The 20,073-nt window shown below is 35.4% G+C and overlaps 1 protein-coding gene across 8 annotated transcripts in view; it reads right to left on the minus strand.

The window, feature by feature from the left end:
• Positions 1-20,073, minus strand: part of EDA (ectodysplasin A) — a 435,794-nt gene that overhangs the window by 360,445 nt on the left and 55,276 nt on the right. The window contains exon 2 of one of the 8 annotated variants that reach the window (XM_037729319.1): positions 17,367-17,450. The exons of the other annotated variants lie outside the window; for them this stretch is intronic. Within the exon in view, the coding sequence (XP_037585247.1) occupies positions 17,400-17,450 (51 nt within the window). The 3' untranslated portion in view covers positions 17,367-17,399. The remainder of the gene's footprint in view (positions 1-17,366; positions 17,451-20,073) is intronic. 8 annotated transcript variants of the gene reach the window in all.

A 20,073-nucleotide genomic window follows, 5' to 3' on the forward strand; every position in this document is an offset into this window, starting at 1 on the left:
TATTTGCAAATAACAGCCCTATATACTGATTCTATATATAGTCTATATATAGAATTCTATATATAGGCTATATATAGATTATATATGGATATATATATATAACAGATTATTATATATAGATTATATATAGAATTCTATATATAGGCTATATACTATATACTAAAAACTGATTCTCTCTTTTGCAATTTCTTTTACCTTTAACAATGTCATTCAGGTTAGCCATAGATCGGCTGCTCTGACTTCCGCAGCCTTTCCCCATAATGCCCTCTCTCCTCTACCCAGAGGGCAGAGAAAGAAAGCAGTGCTGAGGAAACAACATGCTCTCGGTTTCCAGGTTAGGTGATTTTCATTTAACTCGGGAGTATCATTAGTTTTGCTTGGAAAAAAAAGCCTTTCATCACCTAAGCTTCAGATAAAGATTAGCTTCACAATTCCATTTGAAGTCAATGGTCTATAACCTAGTCTACCTAAATAAAATTTGAACAACAAATATGGAAAATGTTGGTGCTTTTAAGTTAACCAATCAAATCTGGGTACATAGGTATAAGAATAAAATATCTAATATATAATTACAAATGCTGTTTCAGTTTTCCAGTAAATGTCTCTAAGCAAATAGATTACTGATGAGACCAGCATGTAAATACTAAGAGCTGAAGAAAACAATTCTTGAATCAGTGTTCAGAACTGTAATTTCGAATATGTCTCTTATCTGAAAAATGGTTCCTTTGATCTGGTCACAGGTCATAAAATAGCCACTGAAAAGAAAATTCTACAGTAATCTTAGTTTACACTGATAAAAGCCTAATAACTGAATCAAAGGAAGGCTAGGCTGTACAAATAATCTCTAAAGTATGGGGTACAGTTCTGTGTGGTACATTATAAAGGAAATAAACAACTGAGAATAGGATCCAAGGAGGGTTTCCAGAATGATGAAAAGCCTGAAAATCACTCATACAACAAAAAAATGAAAAAAACTGGGACATAGAGGTAAAAGTAAGAGGAACCATAAAAGCTAACTTAAATGGTTGTATTAGTCTGTTCTTGCACTGCTATAAAGAATACTTGAGACTGAGTTATTTATAAAGAAAAGAGGTTTAATTGGCTCATGGTTCTGCAGGCTGTACAGGAAGGATAGGTGGAGAGGCCTCGGGAAACTTTCAATCATGGTGAGGGCAAGGGGGAAGAGGCACATCTTACATGGCCAAAACAGGAGGAAGAGAGAGAAGGACGGAGGTGCTACACACCTTTAAACAAGCAGATCTCCTGAGAACTCACTCACTCTCTTGAGAAAAGCAAGGAAAAATCTGCCTCCATAATCCAAATCACCTGCTACCAGGTCCCTCCTCCAACACTGGGGATTACAATTCGACATGATTTGGGCAGGAACACAAATCCAAACCATATCGGTAATAAAAGCACTGATCTGAAGAATACAGAACAAAAATTTCAGATATAGTAAAAGAAAGCTTTAATGGACCTGTTACAACACCCAAGTGGGTCATAAGAGAGAAATTATATTGAAAAAACTTTAAGAAAATTCCTTACAATGAACTGGGCACTGTGTTAAATACTTTACATGAATTATCTTATTAAAATTTCTCAACATTTTTGTTATCACCACCCACATTTTACAGACATGGAAATTGAAGCTTGGAGATGTTTAATAATTCCCTTAAGATCACATTACTAATGACATGCATTAGCTCGCTAATGCAGGTTTCTTGAGAATGAATTTTTCTCATTCACTCATGAGTTTTCACTTTCTATATTCCATGGCAAAACATGTCTTCTGGTTAGAGTTGGAGGCCTATTGAGATGAAAGTTACCCCTGAAAATTCTATTGACATCCCTGGGTGATGCTTTCCTACCATCAGTGTTAGAATCATGATGTTTTGTTATCTACTTGTGGCTGGGCTACAGAGGTTCTATCATAATCCTGTTTGGCAATTCAATTATTCCTGCTGTACTGGTAATCCATAGGATGAAAGCAGTAAATAGGGTTCATGAAGATACATGTTACAACAGCTGATCAGGCACCTATAAAGTGAGGTGCCATAACATCTTCCTCATTTCAGAGAAATGGAAAAGATCTAGGCCAAATACCGAGTTCATACACGAGACAGTAGCATTCAATTCCTATTTCCATAAAGGAGTCACTTTTTATTGACTCAAAGTCTAGAAGAAATGTTCTTATTTCCCCAAGTTACTGGCAAGCAATAAAGGTGCATACCTATGGAGGAAGTTAGGACAAAAGATACTTAGGAAAGAGAGAATATAAATCCTACTAATAGGATGTAGAAACTTTTAATAAAATATAAAAATTGATTAGAGTTACCTTTCTTTACCTGAATAAATTATATACCACAATTTGAGAAAAGTTTTGATAACCTTTTAGAGTTTCTGTTTCATAATTTATAACAGTGCCAAACTATCATAAAGTTCATTAAAAGGTCAGAATTGTCTAAGAAATGTTAAAGTTATCTGAGAGATGGTGCTCTACTTTAAGAAAAAAGAAATTATCTCTATGGATATTTAATAGGAAATAAAATTACTACTTAGCTGAGAAAAAGATAAAAATAATACAGAGTATGATAATTTATTATATACAATGTCAGTTGTGCTTTTATATTCATCTATGATTAATATTAAACCACTATTTCACCTGTTTATATTCTGCAATTGGTTATATGCTTAAATTTTAGTGAAAATAAATATCATCTTGATTATATGGTAGAAGAAAAAGCACAAAAATATTTTTTCAGAATTTAAAAGAGAAGTCATTTTTAATGTTTAATTTATTAAATAAAATCTGGCTACTGAAAAATAATGCAGTAAAACAAGGGTCAGCACAATAATCTGACAGAAAAAGATATGAACATTTACTGAAAGGTAGAGTATTTGTCATAAATAGGTCTTGCACTAGAGATTTTACATGTTAATTTATCTAATTCTAAAGACAAATCTATGAGGCAAGCCATATCACCCTATTTTATAGATGAGGCAACTGAGGTTCCAGGAGGTTAAGGAACATGTGACCAAGAACACACTGTCAGTGAGGCCACTATATAGGGGTTACTTTAGCTGCCTTCAAATGATTAATTTGCTACTTCCCTTTTCAAAAGGCTATTTTTTTTCTGTGAAAATATCCACAAAATTGACAAACCTTTAGTTAGACTGATGAAGCAAAAAATAGATTCAAATTACTAAAATGCAGAATGAAAGAGCGAACATTACTATTGACCATACGCATACATAAAGGATTACAAGGGAATACGATGAACAACTGTATGTATACAAATTATATAACTTAGATGAAATGGAAAAGTACCTAGAAAAACAAAAACTACCAACACCGATTCAGGAAGAAATAGAAAATATGTATAGACCTAAAACAAGTGATTGAATTCATAATCAAAAGACTACTCACAAAGAAAACCTAGGTTTAGATGGCTTCCCTGATGAATTTGAGTAAACATTTAAAGAACAATTAATACCCATCCTTCTCAAACTCTTCCAGGAAATATAAGAGGAGGGTATACTTCCCAACTCATTCTATGAGATCAGTATTAACTTGTTACCAAAACCAGAAAAAGATATAAGAAAACTATAGACCAATATCTCTTATGAAAATAGTCATAAAAATCTTCAACAAAATACTAGCAAACTGAATCCAGCAATATATAAAAAGGATTGTATAACACAAGCAAATGAAATTTATCCTATGCAAGGTAGGTTTAATATCAGAAAATCAATTAATATATCATACGAATGGAATAAAGGGGGAAAAGTCATGAATATCTCAATAGATATGGAAAAATTGTTGACAAAATTCAATACCCTCTCTCATGACAAAAATATTCAACAAATTAGGGATAGAAAAAAACTTCCTCAACCAGATCAAAGGGTACCTAGAAAAGAGCCAGAGCTAGCATTATGTTAAGTGATAAAAGACTGGATATTTTCCCCCTAACAGGACAATGATGTCTGCTCTTACCACTTCTATTCAACACATTGTTACTAGAGGTTACAGTTATGAAATTAGGCAATAAAAAGAAATGAAAGCCATCCAGAAAACTATCTCTATTTGCAGATAACATAATATTATATAGAGCACAGTCTAAGGAATCCACACACACACAAAGACCCTACTAAAGCTAATAAACAAGTTCAGCAAGTTTGCAGTACACAAGGTCAATATTAAAAATTAGCTCTAATTCTATTTTTGCAATGAACTATTAAAAAATGAAATTTAAGAAACAATCCTATTTACAATAGCATCAAAATAAAATGAAACATTAGGAATAAATACGACAAAAGACGTGTAGAATTTATACTGAAAATCACAAAATATTATTGAAAGTAAAGAGGATCTAAGCAAATGAAAAGACATCCCACGTTCATAGACTGGAGGACTTAATATTGTTAAGATGGCAATACTCCCCAAACTGATCTACAAATTAAACACAACCTTATCAAAATCTCAGCCAGAATCTTTGTAGAAATTGACAGGCTGAGTGGCTGGGCACCATGGCTCACACGTGTAATCCCAGCACTTTGGGAGGCCGAGTCAGGTGGATCACAAGGTCAGGAGTTCAAGACCAGCCTGGCCAACATGGTGAAACCTCGTCTCTGCTAAAAAATACAAAAAATTAGCCGATGGTTGTGGCACGCGCCTGTAATCCCAGCTACTTGGGAGGCTGAGGTGGGAGAATCATTTGAACCTGGGAGGTGGAGGTTGCAGTGAGCTGAGATCGCACCATTGCACTCCAGCCTGGGTGACAGATCAAGATTCCATCTTAAAAAAAAAAAAGAAATTGACAGGCTGATCTTAAAATTCATATGGAAATTCAGGGGCACAGAATAGCTAAAACCAATCTTGATAAAGAACAAAGTTATAGGACTCACACTTCCTGATTGCAAAATTTACAACAAAGCTACAGTCATCAAGACAGTGTAGTACTGCTGGCATAAGGACAAACATATAGATTAATGGAGTAGAATTGAAAGTCTAGAAATAAATGCTTACATTTACAATCAACTGATTTTTGACAAGAGTGTCAAGATAATTCAATAGAGGAAAAACAGTCTTCAACAAATGGTGCTGGGGCAACTGGATATCCACATGTAAAAGAATGAAGTTGGATTTACTCCTCATACCACATATAAAAATTAAATAAAACATGGATCATACAAGATCTTCCTTTGCTTAAAGGGCTGTCTTGCTGTTAGAATAAAATACAAACTTCTGAGCATGCCATTTTTCTCTCCATAATCTAGACTCTGCCACTTCTGCAGTTTGATCTCTGTCACCACCTCACTGTCCTCCACTTCAATCCCTCCTCCTGGACCCTACACTCTAAGCAACTCTGAGTAACATATGTTTCTTTCGGCCAGGTGCAATGGCTAAAGCCTGTAATCCCAGCACTTCGGGAGGCTGAGGTGGGCAGATCACTTGAGGCCAGGAGTTTGAGACCAGTCCAGCCAACATAGTGAAAACCTATCTCTACTAAAAATACAAAAATTAGCCGGGCATGGTGGTGCATGCCTGTAATCTCAGCTACTTGAGAAGCTGAGGCACAAGAATTGCTTGAGCCTGGGAGGCAGAAGTTGTAGTGAGTCGAGAACACACCATTGCACTCCAGCCAGGGCAACCAAGGGAAACTCTATCTAAAAAAATAATAATAAATAAAAAGTGCCAGGCTTTGCTTATGTATCTCCCTGTGTGTGGAATACTATTTCTGTATAACAACTGATAAATATACCTCTATATTGCAAGGCAGTCCAAATATCACCTCTTCTATGAAAGTTTTCACTGACATAGAGACATATCCACATATTAATTGTCTTTTCTTTCCCCCATAGTATCCCAACACAGTTCCTCTATTGAGTCTTAACACTGTGCCACTGTGCCACTGTGAGGTGTATGTTATCTTGTTCCTTGCTTCAGGACTCGGAGGCACTGAGTCTCAGCCAAATCCCTAAATGATTTGGACAAATTGCCTTTGTCCAAAAAGACCCTCTTTTCCCCAGGGTAGTGCAAATCCCTTGATTAGTTGGTGAAGAGGGTAGGGTACAAAGGCCTCCTTGCTTCAACGTGTGACTATTCTCATTTTGCCAGCCCAGTCCCAGAGCTCCTGTGAAGACTGTACTAACAGCTCAATTCCTTTTGCTGCTCTTTCCTTCACTTCCCCAGAAGGGTTGATCAGAGTACATTTCCCAACAAACTACTTACATTCTAAACTACAACTTAGAGTGTATTTCTCAGGGACTCTAAGACACTGTTTTACACTTACGTTTTTATAGTTCATCTTCAGATATTGACTGCATCAGTGCATTTCTCAGTGCGGGTTGTCAATACAGGCTTGCCAAAATAAAAAAATAAAATAAAAAATGGATCACAGACCCAAATGTAAAGGCTAAAACTACAAAACTCTTAGAAGAAAACATTGATATAAATCCTTATAACCTTGGGTTAGGTAATAATTTCTTCAAAATAATACCTAAAGGAGAAGCCACAAAAGGAATAAGAGATAAATTAGACATTAAACTTTACAGCATAAAAGTTTAGGAATAAACTTAACAAAACATGGGTGGAACATATACTGAAAGCTACAAAACATTGTTGAAAGAAAGTAAAGAAGATCTAAGTAAATGAAAAGACATCCCACGTTCATAGACTGGAGGACTTAATACTGTAAAGATGACAATACTCCCTTTCTTTCACTTTCTTCACACAAGTTAAATGAAGAAACAACTCATAGAATGAAAGACAGTATTTGCAAGTTAACTACCTTATAAGGGACTCATATCCAAAATATGTAAAGAACTCTTACAACTAAAAAAAAAAACTACTCAATTGAAAAATGGGCAAAGGATCTGAATATACATTTCTCCAAAGGAGATATATAAGTAACCAATGAGCACATGAAAAAATTATTAGTCTTTAGGAAAATTCAAATCAAAACCACAATTGAAATATCACTTCAAATTATTATATCCTAGGAAGGATATAATAAAAAATAGACAAGTGTTGGCAAGAATGAAGAGTAATTGGAACCCTCATATATTGCTTGTGAAAATGTAATATGGTGCAGCCTCTTTGGAAAACAGTCTGGAAGTTCCTCAAAAAGTTCAACAGAGAGTTACCATATGACCCAGCAATCCCACTTGTAGGCATATACTCAAGAGCATTGAAAAAAATGTTTACACAAAAGCATGTACACAAATATTGAGAGCAGCATTATTTATAACAGGCAAAAATGGAAACAACCTAATGTCCATCCACTGACGAATGGATAAATGAAATATAACCATATAATAGAATATCATTCAAGCATAAAAAGACTGAAACATTGATTCATGCTACCATATGGATGAACCTTGAAAATATTATGCTAAGTGAAAAGGCCAGACATAGAAGATTATATATTGTATGATTCAATTTAAATGAAATGTCCACAGTGGTCAAATATATAGAGATAGAAAGTAGATAAATGATTCCGAGAAGATGGAAGAGGGGAGGGTTTGGGAAAAATGGGAAGTGACTACTTATAGGTGCAGGGTTTCCTTTTGTGTCTCTAAAAATGATTATGATAATAGTTGCACAACTCTGTTAATGTGCTAAAAAAACCAATGAATTAGGCACTTTAAATGGGTAAAGTATATGGTATGTTGATTATATCATAATAGAGCTGTTATTCAAAAAATAGTGATGAAAAAACTGTTGGCGCCTTTCTTGGATTAAGGCAAACTATACTACACCAAACTATACTAGTGGACATTGTATTCTTTACCATTATGCATTTTCAGAGAAAGAAATGCCATTTCAGTCTGGGCACGGGGGCTCACGCCTGTAATCCCAGCACTTTGGGAGGCTGATGTGGGTGGATTACCTGAGGTCAGGAGTTCGAGACCAGCCTGGCCAACACAGTGAAACCCCATCTCTATTAAAAATACAATAATTAGCCAAGTGTGGTAGCAGGCACCTGTAATCCCAGCTACTCGGGAGGCTGAAGCAGGACAATTGCTTGAACCTGGAAGGCAGAGGTTGGAGTGAGCCAAGATCATGCCACTGCACTCCAGCCTGGGCAACAAGAGGAAGACTCTGTCAAAAAAGAAAAAGAAAAGGAAAAAGAGAGAGAGAGAGAGAAAGAGAAAGGAAGGAAGGGAGGAAAAAGGGAAGGAAAAGAAAAGAAGGACCATATGCATTTCACATTTCACTTAAGAATGCTCTTGATGAAACAGTAGAAATTATTGTTTATTAAAATGCTATTTATGTTAACACGCATTGGGTCTTTTATTTTTAGATCAATTAATAAATTCTAAAAAGTCACTTATAGTGATTATAAGGAAATTGTAATGCTGTATAAAATGTTACATTTATATAACATACCACATCATTCTGAACTGATTTTAATTTAGCTATATAGTCTTTAGAGGTTAACAACTCTTAATCTGCATTTGCAACAATTAAAAACCCTTTTCTGCCTTTATCAAGAGGGTAAAATGGACACAAAAATATTTGGATGTGGGGGACTAAAAACCTATTTATTTTATTCTTTTAAAAAAAGAAAAATTCTTCCTAAAATATTTTGCTTAGAGTATGAAATTTTAAAATCTATTTCACTGTAACGTGTATTGTACAATATGTTACATGATGATCTAAGATGCTGGCTCTAAATGTCATAGTTCATTCAAGCTTTGAAATTATCCTTCCAAATTATCTGGTTTCTAAACCTATTCATTCAAATATTTATTGTACTAGTTTCTATATAATAAAGGCACAGATATTATCAGCTAATAAAATAAAATACAACATCTGGATAAAAGTTTCCATGAAATCATTTGCTGTAATCTCACTGCAACACAAAAGATATTTGCTAACTGGCTCCAAGGGAGAACAAAAAATTAGTTGAATAATTTATTTCAAATATAAGAGCTGTTTAGTATTGCAGTACTTTTAAAATTAAATTTAAGTTTTCTCCATTATTCAGAAACACATCAGTTATAAATGATTCCATTTCAGGAGATTTTCTTGGCTCTCAATCTCTCCCTGGATAGTCACTGAAAGACTTTTAGGAAGATGAAAGTTTTCAGAATAAAGTTAAACAAGTAATGAATACTGCCAGACTATTAGTCACTTCTATGTTCTGGCACCCATATATAAATGAAATAAAACAAAACAAAGACATTTAAAATAGAAAACCTTCAAAACTAAAGTCTTCTCATCTTCACTCCCAAAGCTAAAAAGCTCCAACTTCATATACAGTCTCATTCAATTTAAGATTCTCTCAGCATTCTGATGAGCAGAGATATACAGCTATACAGCACCTAATAAAATTCCAGGCCACAGTGACTGAATAAATGAGCAAAGCTAAACAAATGGCATTCCTTATCAAATAAACACTAACATGATTGAGCATACAGCATTTCAATCAGTCAACATTTGTTCTATAATCGTATTTCCTATTTTATAAATGTAGTGTGAATGAACAATTCATTTTTATAGATTTACTGCCTCATGTTGCCTTACCATTGCATTTCAATTCTAGTTAGAGGGGCTTGAACAGAAAGGTATACGTTGAATGAAGAAAAACCTTGATTGTAACTCAGGAATGAGTCAGTCAAGTTGTCCAGCTAGTTCAGGGTTTATTCCTTTATACACAAAACCATTTTAAATTTAATCTTTTGGATGGATATTTAAACACCCAATACTCATTGCTTATCTTCACAAGTAGAATATGGTAGATGATCACAATTAATTGTTTTTTGATGAATTTGGGTCATTATTATGAACATCAATTATTGAGCTATGTTATAACACGTTGATGCCCTCAAGACTTATTTAAGCCATATAGGGCAATTAGTCCCACAATGCTATGAGTTCTTGGCCTGTTTTTTGTTTTTCTGTCTCCTTCCTTAGAGTCAGCTGTCTCTCCCTCCTACTATTCGATGAGCCTTGTAAACATTTCTAAATGGCCTCTCTACAGCTGTTGGCTAGGAAATCTGATAATCATGATTTAAGCATAATGATGAGTAACTAAATTATAAGTACTTCAGAAGCTTACCCTATATAACATGCATGAGCTTAAGTGCATGGATCTTGTGATACGTACTTTATCTGCACAAAGCCTTTTTTCATCTGAGTTCTTAGGTGATGTTACTAGATCATTGAATTCTAGCTGTATATTGCCATATTTGATAAAACTTTCCCTTTATGATCATATATGCAGGACAATTTCATAATCTGGGCTAAAGTCTTTAGACAGTTAAAACAAGATTTGTTCAAGACAAATTTATTTATTCTACAACTACAGATTAAAAAGTATAGATTTTCTAAGCTTGAACATTTAGGATACCTAAATGTTCAAGAAATAAATTGCACAGAGATTTAATATGTTGGAAGTATGACTTAGAAATCTGAAAATTTGTATACAACTAAGTATATAAATAGTAGAACAGATTCAATTCAATCAGCAAATGTCTATTGAGCATCTACCATCTTCAAGGCATTATACTAGCATCACAAGGGATTAAGACACAGTCAGTGCATTGAGAACTTAATATCTAGTAAGCGAGATTAGATACAAATGACTAAGATGAAAGGCAAAGAAATGAAACAGATGTAAGAAAATCATAAGTAAGTTATTATGGGAATTCAAAGAAATGAGATATTAAACTTAGCTTGGGGAGAAAGATCAGAAAATCACAAATTGTTCCAAGGAATACATGGTGCTCATGATAAGCCTTGTAGTTTGGACAGGTTCTTAAGAGAAGATAGTAGGGGGAAGAGGCAGCAATAGCAGACATCTTGGGCTAAGGAGACTGCAATTATTCATTTCACAAATATTTACTGAGGATTTATTATTATTATTTTATGTCAGGCACTGTTATAGGCAATAGGGATAGAACAGTGAACAAAGCAGATAAAAATCCCTGCCCTCACACACCTGATATTACAGTGAACAGAGAAAGAGACATTAAAAATGGTAACAATAACAACAGCCGAGACATTAGAGCACTTAACATGTTGGTCAGACACTGTTTATATGTTTTAAATATAAACTCATTTAATCCTCAAAACACCTCTATCTATATGAAGTAGATTGCTATTAATATTATCCCTATTTTAGAGATAGAAAACAAGATATAGAGATTAAACTGCCCAAAGACACAATGAGAAATGAAATTATGATTCAAATCTGGGGTATCCAACTACAGTCTATATTCTTAACCATTATGTGATTCCAAATAAGCATCATCTATAACGTGTTACATGTTGATAAACACGAAATCCAAGGAGCAGCGAGCCACTTTATTTGGAAGATATAAGGGAATAGCAAAGGAATAGGCTGGGTTCATATTATGGAGGGCCTTGTATGCAAGACAGAGGAGTCCACCTACTGAATTAAGTACAATGGGAAACCACTGAAGATATGATTAGTGCCTCATTTTATAAAGGGTGAACTGGAGTGAGGAGAGAGGCTGGAAGAGGAGATCAGATTCACCACTGAACATTTATCATGATTATTGATACAGCCCAGGTGAAAAGTAATTAAGGTATAGAACAGAATAAAATATATATTATGAGAGTCCAAGAAACTAGAAATTAAACACACACACACACACACACACACACACACACACACACACACACATATTCTTCCAGTTGAGGCCAAAATGTCAAAGTCATCATCCTTGACATCACTGTTTCCTCTCACATGCCACATTCAATCAACTGTAAATTCAGAATTTAACAATCTTTCACCACTTTCACTACCACTAGTCTGGTCCAAGCAATCAACTCTGACCTAGCTTACTGCAATAGTCTCCTTACTTACTCCCCACTTCTACCCTTGCCCTGCTACAGTCTAGTCTCAACCCAGCAGCTAAAGTTTTCTTACCAATAAAATAGGTCAAATCAGGTCATTCCTTTGCTCAAAACCCTCCATTGGCTTCTATTTCACTCATAACACAAAGCCAAAGTCTTTACAATGACCTATAAGGCCCTACATGATCTGATTCTCTCCCCTTACCTCTCTGACCTCACCTCTATTACTCTTCCTTTTACTCATTCTGCTTCAGTCACACTGGCCATGTTGCTATTTCTGGAACACGTATGTTCTCCCCCATCTTAGGGCCTTTACATTTGCTACTTCTCCTGCCTGGGATACTCCCTCAACCTCTCCCACATCTGCCTGGCTCTTTCCTGACTGCCTCCAAATCTTTGCTCAAATATCACTTTCTCAGTTAGCTTCCCTAAATCACCCAATTAAAAAATGTGCACATATACATACACATCCTGTCCTGACCATGTCTCTCCAAATTCCCTGATTTTTCTCCATATAACTTTTTATCATCTGACATTCTATGTATTTTACTTATCTGCTTGTGTGTCTTCCTCCACTAGACTATCAGCTCCAAGAGAGCCAGAATTTTTATCTGTTATGTTCACTGCTACATCCTTGGTACCATAAATAGTACCTGGTTCATGGTAGTTCTCAATAAATATTTGTTAAATAAATGAATAAATCAATTCAGAAAAAAAAATTGAAAACAAAGTAAGGGACAGTGAAGAATTAGAATTCATATAGGAAGGCAACTAATGGAATAGGTAGAGCAAAGGAAGAGAAAGGATCGAAATGTCTCCATGATGTCCAGACTTTAGGAATGGGAACAGCATTATCAGAAATGAAATAGCTACAGGGAACTGATTTGGAGGGTGGAAATTAATTCACTTTTAGACATGATGAGTATATAATATGGAACATTAATGGGAAATCAAGCAATCCCAATCTGAAGCTTAAGAAAGAAGTCAGGGCTAGAGATAATAATTTGGGAGTTATTAAAGTACAGAGGAAAGCCAGGCACAGAGGCTCATGACTAATCCCAGCACCTTGGGAGGCTGAGGAGGGCAGACTGCTTGAGCCTGGGAGCTTGAGACTGGCCTGGGCAACATAGTGAGACCTCATCTCTACAAAAATCTTTTTAAAAATTAGCTGGCCATGGTGGCATGTGCCTGTGGTCCCAGCTACTCAGGAGGCTGAGGTGGGATGATAGCTTGAGCCTGGAGGTCAATGCTTCGGTAAGCCAAGGTCGCACCACTACACTGCAGCTGGGTCAACAAAGTAAGACTCTGTTTCAAAAAAATAAAAAAATAAAAAATAAAAAAACAGAGATAATAGTGGAGGGGATAGGACAGAACCTTGGGAAAGGTTACACTTCAGAGGTTCAAGGAAGAACATCAGTCAGGGAGGCAGCAAGAGAACCAAATAATGACATGTCATGAAGCCAAGAGAGTAGGGTTTCAAGAAGGTAGTGGTAAATTAGTATTAAATGTTACAAGAAAAGTCAAGAAGTTTCTCAAAACATAAAACAAACAGGTTGATTTGGCAAATAGGAAGCCATTGGAAGAAGTATTTCTTTGAAGTGGTAGAGGCAGGAACCAAACCCCAAGGCACTTAGGAAGGAATCAAGGCATGAAGGCAAAAGGTATTCAATTCTTTCAACAAGCTCACCAAAATGAAAATGCTCACTTTTGTCCAGTAATTCCACCCAAGAATTTAACTTTAAAAAAAATGTTCCATGAAAGAACAACAGCAAGCAAAAACATTAATGCAAAGGTTGTACATTACATGGTTGTTGGTAATAGTGAAAGATTGTAAACTACTTGAAATTACCAACTACAAAAAATAGTGATTTATGATCTGTTAAAACAATAAAACACTTTTTTACTATAATAAAGACTATGACGAAAAAGGGAAATGCTTAATATATTAAATAGAAAAAAATCAAAATACAAATTTAAAATTTACACCATTCATTCATTTGACATTTGATTATGGAGTCCCTCTGATGTGATAGGCATATATACTAGATATATAGTGGCAGACAAAACAGATCTTTTACCCTCATAAGACTTAACAGTTTGTGGTTCAAACTATGAAAAAAAAGGTACATATGTAACAGAGAAAAGTATACCCCTAAATAACAAAACCTATGTATTATAATGGTAGAATTATAGCTTTTCCTAAAATATTGTTCAATAAAAATTAGCTGTTTTCAATAAATAAAGAGAAAAGTAAATATTTATAGCAAGGAAAGGAAGAAGAGTGTTGACAGGTAGCTTGAGGGGGCAGAAGGGTTCCAGGAAATGCTTTTTAGAAGACAGAATCTGATCATGTCCAAAGACAAAAGGGATAGCAGAAGCAGAGGTTGAAAATTCCACATCTTTCTTACTGCAACAGCTAATTTAATATATCCACTCTGAGAGCTCTTCAAATTCCTTGGAGAATAGACTTTGAATAGCCTAGAATAGCTGTCCTAGAGCTGACATTTAAAGGTGTCTCTTGTGAACACTAAAAAAGATCCCATCCTCCACCTAAGAAAAAGCTTGATTCAGACAATAAATTTCATAGTAAAACTGATCATGGAGGAAACAGTTACTAAACATTATTAGATCTCATGAATTGATTCAAACTATAGAATATATTCACCTCACCCCAATAACTTTGCTTCTAAATGATTTTTTGAATAGAGTAAAATTGCCTGGGTGTAGGATGTATTTTTATTACCATTTAAAAGGAAGATAATTCATGAAAGTGTGGTATAGCATATCGAATATGCTGACCTTTCAGTTCCTTGACTTCCTCATCTTCAATGACCTCATCCTTCCATTCCATGTGAGCCACCCACTGCATACACTTTGGAAATTTCCATCATCCTTTCCTACTCCATCTCCAAAATCACTAATTCAAACATAAAATTCTCTAATGACAAACTTCCAGGTTGCTTGTTCAACTATTCCCACTATCGCTATTCTTTCAGGTCATCAAGACCTCCAGTTCACTGATCCTTCCTCCTCTACTTTATCCCTATTAATCAAAATTTTCTTCACTTCCCTCCCTAACGAGCTTAGGTTCCATAGTGTATCACTGCTGTTACACTCTTACCAAAACCACAAAATCTCTTAACTCACTATGATGATACTATTGTTATTGATAATGATAATGATGTTTTTGTACTCATCTAGTCCAAATTCTAACCATTGATCATTCCTACTATTCACTTTCTCTGTGTTTGTGTCCAGTAGCCAAGTTATGGGGCAAAGTAACAAAACAGGCAAATTTGTTTCAATACATAAAATCAAAATCACTTGCAGCAGACTCCTGAAATCTGCTCACCAATCTTGCTGTGTTTTTCTTTTTCACTTTCTGCCACGACTTTAAAAAATTTTCTCCACTCTTCCCAATCCTTCAGAGCACTATTCTCCAGCTCCACCCTTTTCAGATAATGACCTTGCCTCCTACTTCATAAAGGTAATGGACCATTAGCTTTTTGGGGCTTATACATAGCAGGTACTCAAATGTGATAAATGGATAAAAAGAAGAAAAATATGAAATGGAGAAAAGCCTGGCGTGGTAATCTAAAACAAAACCTCAGTTCTCCCATTTAAAAAAGTGGTAGGTGTATAAAACATGATCTAATTCCCCCTAACAATGCTAAAATTTACATTTACATATCCAGAACTATGAATGCAACCTATGCAGGGAAGAATTTTCTCAAAAGTGAACAAGCAGTAGTTAGGAAATACCATCTCATGCCTGTCTTACCAGTTGGCAGAAGTGCTATTACTGACTGTTCAATAAATATTTACTGAGTTCCTTCTATGTATTTGGATTTATGGGCAAGAATAGGGGATATGTAAGACCTGGTCTTTGGCTTCATGGAGCTTTCAATCTACTAAGGGAAGAAAAACTTTATACAAGTGTCTCTAATAGGTGACACATGCAGTATTTTTTTAAAAAGACTAGTGATTGAGAAGAAAAAAGAATGGCATTAGCAAGATGGTCAAAGAGAAGTTCCCAGTACTCTTTTATCTGCCACACACAAAAACACCCACAAAACAATAAATAAATGACTACATTTTTGACAGAAATAACTAAAGGAGAGCACCAGAGAACATCAAAGAAGCGGGACCAGAAAACCTATAGAGCACACAAACCCAGTAAGGCTGCATAGGGAAGGGAAAGAAACACCTTGTCTCTATGACCCTATTCCCCTATTCAGAATCAGCTTGGAACCAGCTTGGAATCAGCTGATCAGAACCACAGCTCTATCAAAGCCCCCTGGACCCAACCTTCTGGAATGTGCCATGGAGCAACAGTCCCTGGTTAGTGGGAAAACTGCAGTCATTAATGCCTTACAGAGTGAACCTATGCCCCAACTTTTGGGTGCTACCATAGTTTCACAAGACCCTGAGCCTAGGAAATCACCTTCACAGCTGCTCCGAGCACCTGTGCCCTGGATCCCACTACCACTGTGGCTGCCTATGGGCAATGTCAGATCTGACACCAAGATAGATACCCATAACTAAGATACCCCACTGTGGGAAAAGTAAGACCAGGAGGATCCATAAAGCCCTTTCCCTAATGACCTATGCAGCCACCATCACTGCCACAAACTCCAGTAGCCTAGACCACTGAAGCACCTGCAGTCATCACAGACATTGATTGCAACTAAATAAGTTATACAAAGACCACAGCATTGTGCCCATGTGGAACCAGAGTCACCATAGCCTGCTCAATTGTCACCCTCAGGCCCATCTTCAGGTGAATGTCTTCCCATACAAAAGCCACTCTGTAAAGTTTGGAAGAGGTGACTGCACCACTTGATGCACAGACATCAATGCAGGGACACACAAAAAAACATTAAAAAGCAAGGAAGCATGTCACTACCAGAGAAATGGAATAATTCTCCAATAATTAACCTCAAAGAAATGTAAATTTACAAATTACCTGAAAATGAGTTCAAAATATTAATCTTAAGGAAATTTGGCAAGATACAGAGAAGATACAGAAACAATTCAATGAAATTGAGAAATAATTTATAATCTGAGTGATAAATTTAACAAAGAGATAGATATCATTAAAAAGATATCACTAAAAAGAACCAAAGGTAAATTCTGGAGCTGAAAAGTTCAATCAATAGCAGACTAGATCAAACAAAGAAAGAATCTGTTAACCTGAAGATTTTTTTTTTAAATTACTCAGTAAAAAGAAAAAGAATAAAAAAGAGCGAAAACAGTCTATGGGACTTAAGGAGCATAATCAATCCAACAAACTTTCACATTATGAGAGTTTCAAAGGAGAAGAGACAGAGAAAGGGACAGAAATATTATTTAATGAAATAATTGCTGACAACTTTCCAAGTCTTGAGTGAGATATGAACATCCAGATTCATGAAAATCAAAAGTACACAAAGAGCTACAATCCAAAGGGTTCTCTCTAAAGTACGCTATCATAAAACTGTCAAAAGTCAAAGAGAGAAATTTAAAACTAGCAATAGAAAAATGTCAAGTCACATGCAAAGGAATATCCATTAGAATATCAATGGATTTCTCAGCAGAAACCTTGTAGGCCGTAAGAGAATGAAATGATATAGTCAAAGTCCTGAAAGAAAAAGACAAACTGTCAGCCAAGAATACTATACCCACCAAGTCTGTCCTTCAGTAATGAAGGAGACATAGTTTTTCCCAGACAAGAAAAAGCTTAAGGAATTCATCACCACTGGACCTGCCCTACTAGAAATGCTTAAGGAAGTTCTTCAAGTAGAAACAAAAAGAAGATAATTACTATTACGAATATATATGAAAATACAAAACCTACTGGTAGACGTAAATACACACTCAAATCCAGAATATTCCAATACTGTTGTAATGATGTGTAAATCACATATCTCTAGTATGAAGGTTATAAGTCAAAACAGTCAACAACTCATAGACATCAAGATACCAACAATAGAAACTGGGAATTACTAGAGAAGGAAATGGGGTGGAGAGTAAGGATTGAAAAATTAACTATGAGGTACTATGCTCAGTACGTGAGTGATAGAATCATTCATACCCCAAACCTCAGCATTAAACAATATCCACAGTCAACAAACCTACACATGTACCACCTGAATCTAAAATAAAAATTGAAATAAAAGAAAAAGGAAAAAGATGATTAATATCTAAAAGTATAATAAGTTGTTTAAAATACCCAATGTAAAAAGATGTAAATTATAACAACAAAATTATAAATTGTGGAAAAGGGGGATAAAAGTCTAGTTTCTGATGATAGAAGTTGATATAAGCTTAAAATAGTAGATTATAACTATAAGATGTTTTATGTAAGCATCATAGTAAACATAAAACAAAAGCCTACAGCAGATATACAAATGATAAAGAGAGAGGGCTCAAAGCTCAGCACTACAGAAAAGTAGACAAATCACAAAGATAGACAACAGAGAAGAAAAGGAACAAAGAAGCTAAAAAACAACCAGAAAATAAATAACAAAATGGCAGTGGTAAGTCTTTACCAATTACTAATAACGTTGAATGTAAATGAATTAAATTCTCCAATCAAAAGACATAGAGTAGTTGAATAGATTTTAAATAAAAGGGTCCAACTGTATGTTGTCTACAGGGTACCCACTTAAGCTTTAAGGACATAGGCTGAAAGCAAAGGGAAGGAAGAAGCTATTTCACACAAATGGCAATCGAAAGAGAGCAGAGTGACAAGGCCAATATCTAACAAAAAAGAAGTCAAGTCAACAAGAAAACATAACAATTATAAATATATATGCATCTAATGTCAGAGCACCTAAATACATAAAGCAAATATGAATGGAAATAAAAGTATAGGAACTACAAGCCAGGTGTGGTGACTCAGCCTTTAATCCCAGCACTTTGGGAGGACAAAGTGGGCAGATCACAAGGTCAGGTGTTCGAGGCCATCCTGGCTAATATAGTGAAACCCCATCTCTACTAAAAATACTAAAATTAGCTGAGCATGGTGGCAGGTGCCTGTAATCCCAGCTATTCGGGAAGCTGAGGCAAGAGAATCATTTGAACCCAGGAGGCAGAGGTTGTAGTGAGCTGAGACTGCACCATTGCACTCCAGCCTGGGTGACAGGGCAACTCCATCTAAAAAAAAAAAAAAGGTAAGGAACTTCAGTATCTCACTTTCTTCAATGGGCAGACCAACCAGACAGAAAATTCATAAGAAAATACTGGATTTAAATTGTACTTTTGACTAAATGAACCTAACAAATGTATAAAGAACTTTCCATCCAAGAGCAGCTGAATACATATTTGTAAATATATATGCATCTAACATTGGAGCACATAAATACATAAAGCAAATATGACTGACATAAAAGAAGAAATAGATAAGCAAATCAATTCAGGTGATATATCACATTAACAAAATGAAAGATAAAAAACACATGATCATCTCAATTGATGCAGAAAAAGCATTCAAAAAAGTTCAAAATCCCATCTTGACAAAAACTTTCAACAGTTTAGGTATAGAAGGAATGTTCCTCAACATAATGTAAGGCAATTTTATGCAAAACCCACAGATAACCTTATAATCAATAAGTGAAAACTTAAAACTTGTCCACCACAATGTGATGCTAGGCAAGAATGCCTACTCCCACCATTTCTTTTATATTTTCACTTTAAGTTCTGGGGTACATGTGCAGAATGTGCAGGTTTGTTACATAGCTATACATGCGCCATGGTGGTTTGCTGCACCCATCAACCTGTCATCTACATTAGGTATTTCTCCTAATGCTATCTCTCCCCTATCCCCCACCTTCCTGATAGGCCCTAGTGGGTGATGTTCCCATCCGTATGTCCATGTATTCTCAGTGTTCAACTCCCACTTATGAGTGAGAACATGTGGTATTTGGTTTTCTGTTCTTTTGTTACTTTGCTGAGAATGATGGTTCCCAGTTTTATCCATGTCCCTGCAAAGAACAAGAACTCATTCTTTATTATGGCTGCATAGTATTCCATGATGTATATGTGCCACATTTTCTTTATTCAGTCTATCACTGATAGGCATTTGGGTTGGTTCCAAGTCTTTACTATTACGAATAGTGCCATAATAAACATATGTGTGCATGTGTTTTATAGTAGAATGATTTATAATCCTTTGGGTATATAACAGTAATGGGATTGCTGGGTAAATGGTATCTCTGGTTCCACATAGTACTGAAAGTACTAGAAAGAACAATCAGATGAGA

This window comes from Cebus imitator, unplaced genomic scaffold (genome assembly GCF_001604975.1).
Source record: "Cebus imitator isolate Cc_AM_T3 unplaced genomic scaffold, Cebus_imitator-1.0 Scaffold14, whole genome shotgun sequence".
Taxonomy (NCBI): domain Eukaryota; kingdom Metazoa; phylum Chordata; class Mammalia; order Primates; family Cebidae; genus Cebus; species Cebus imitator.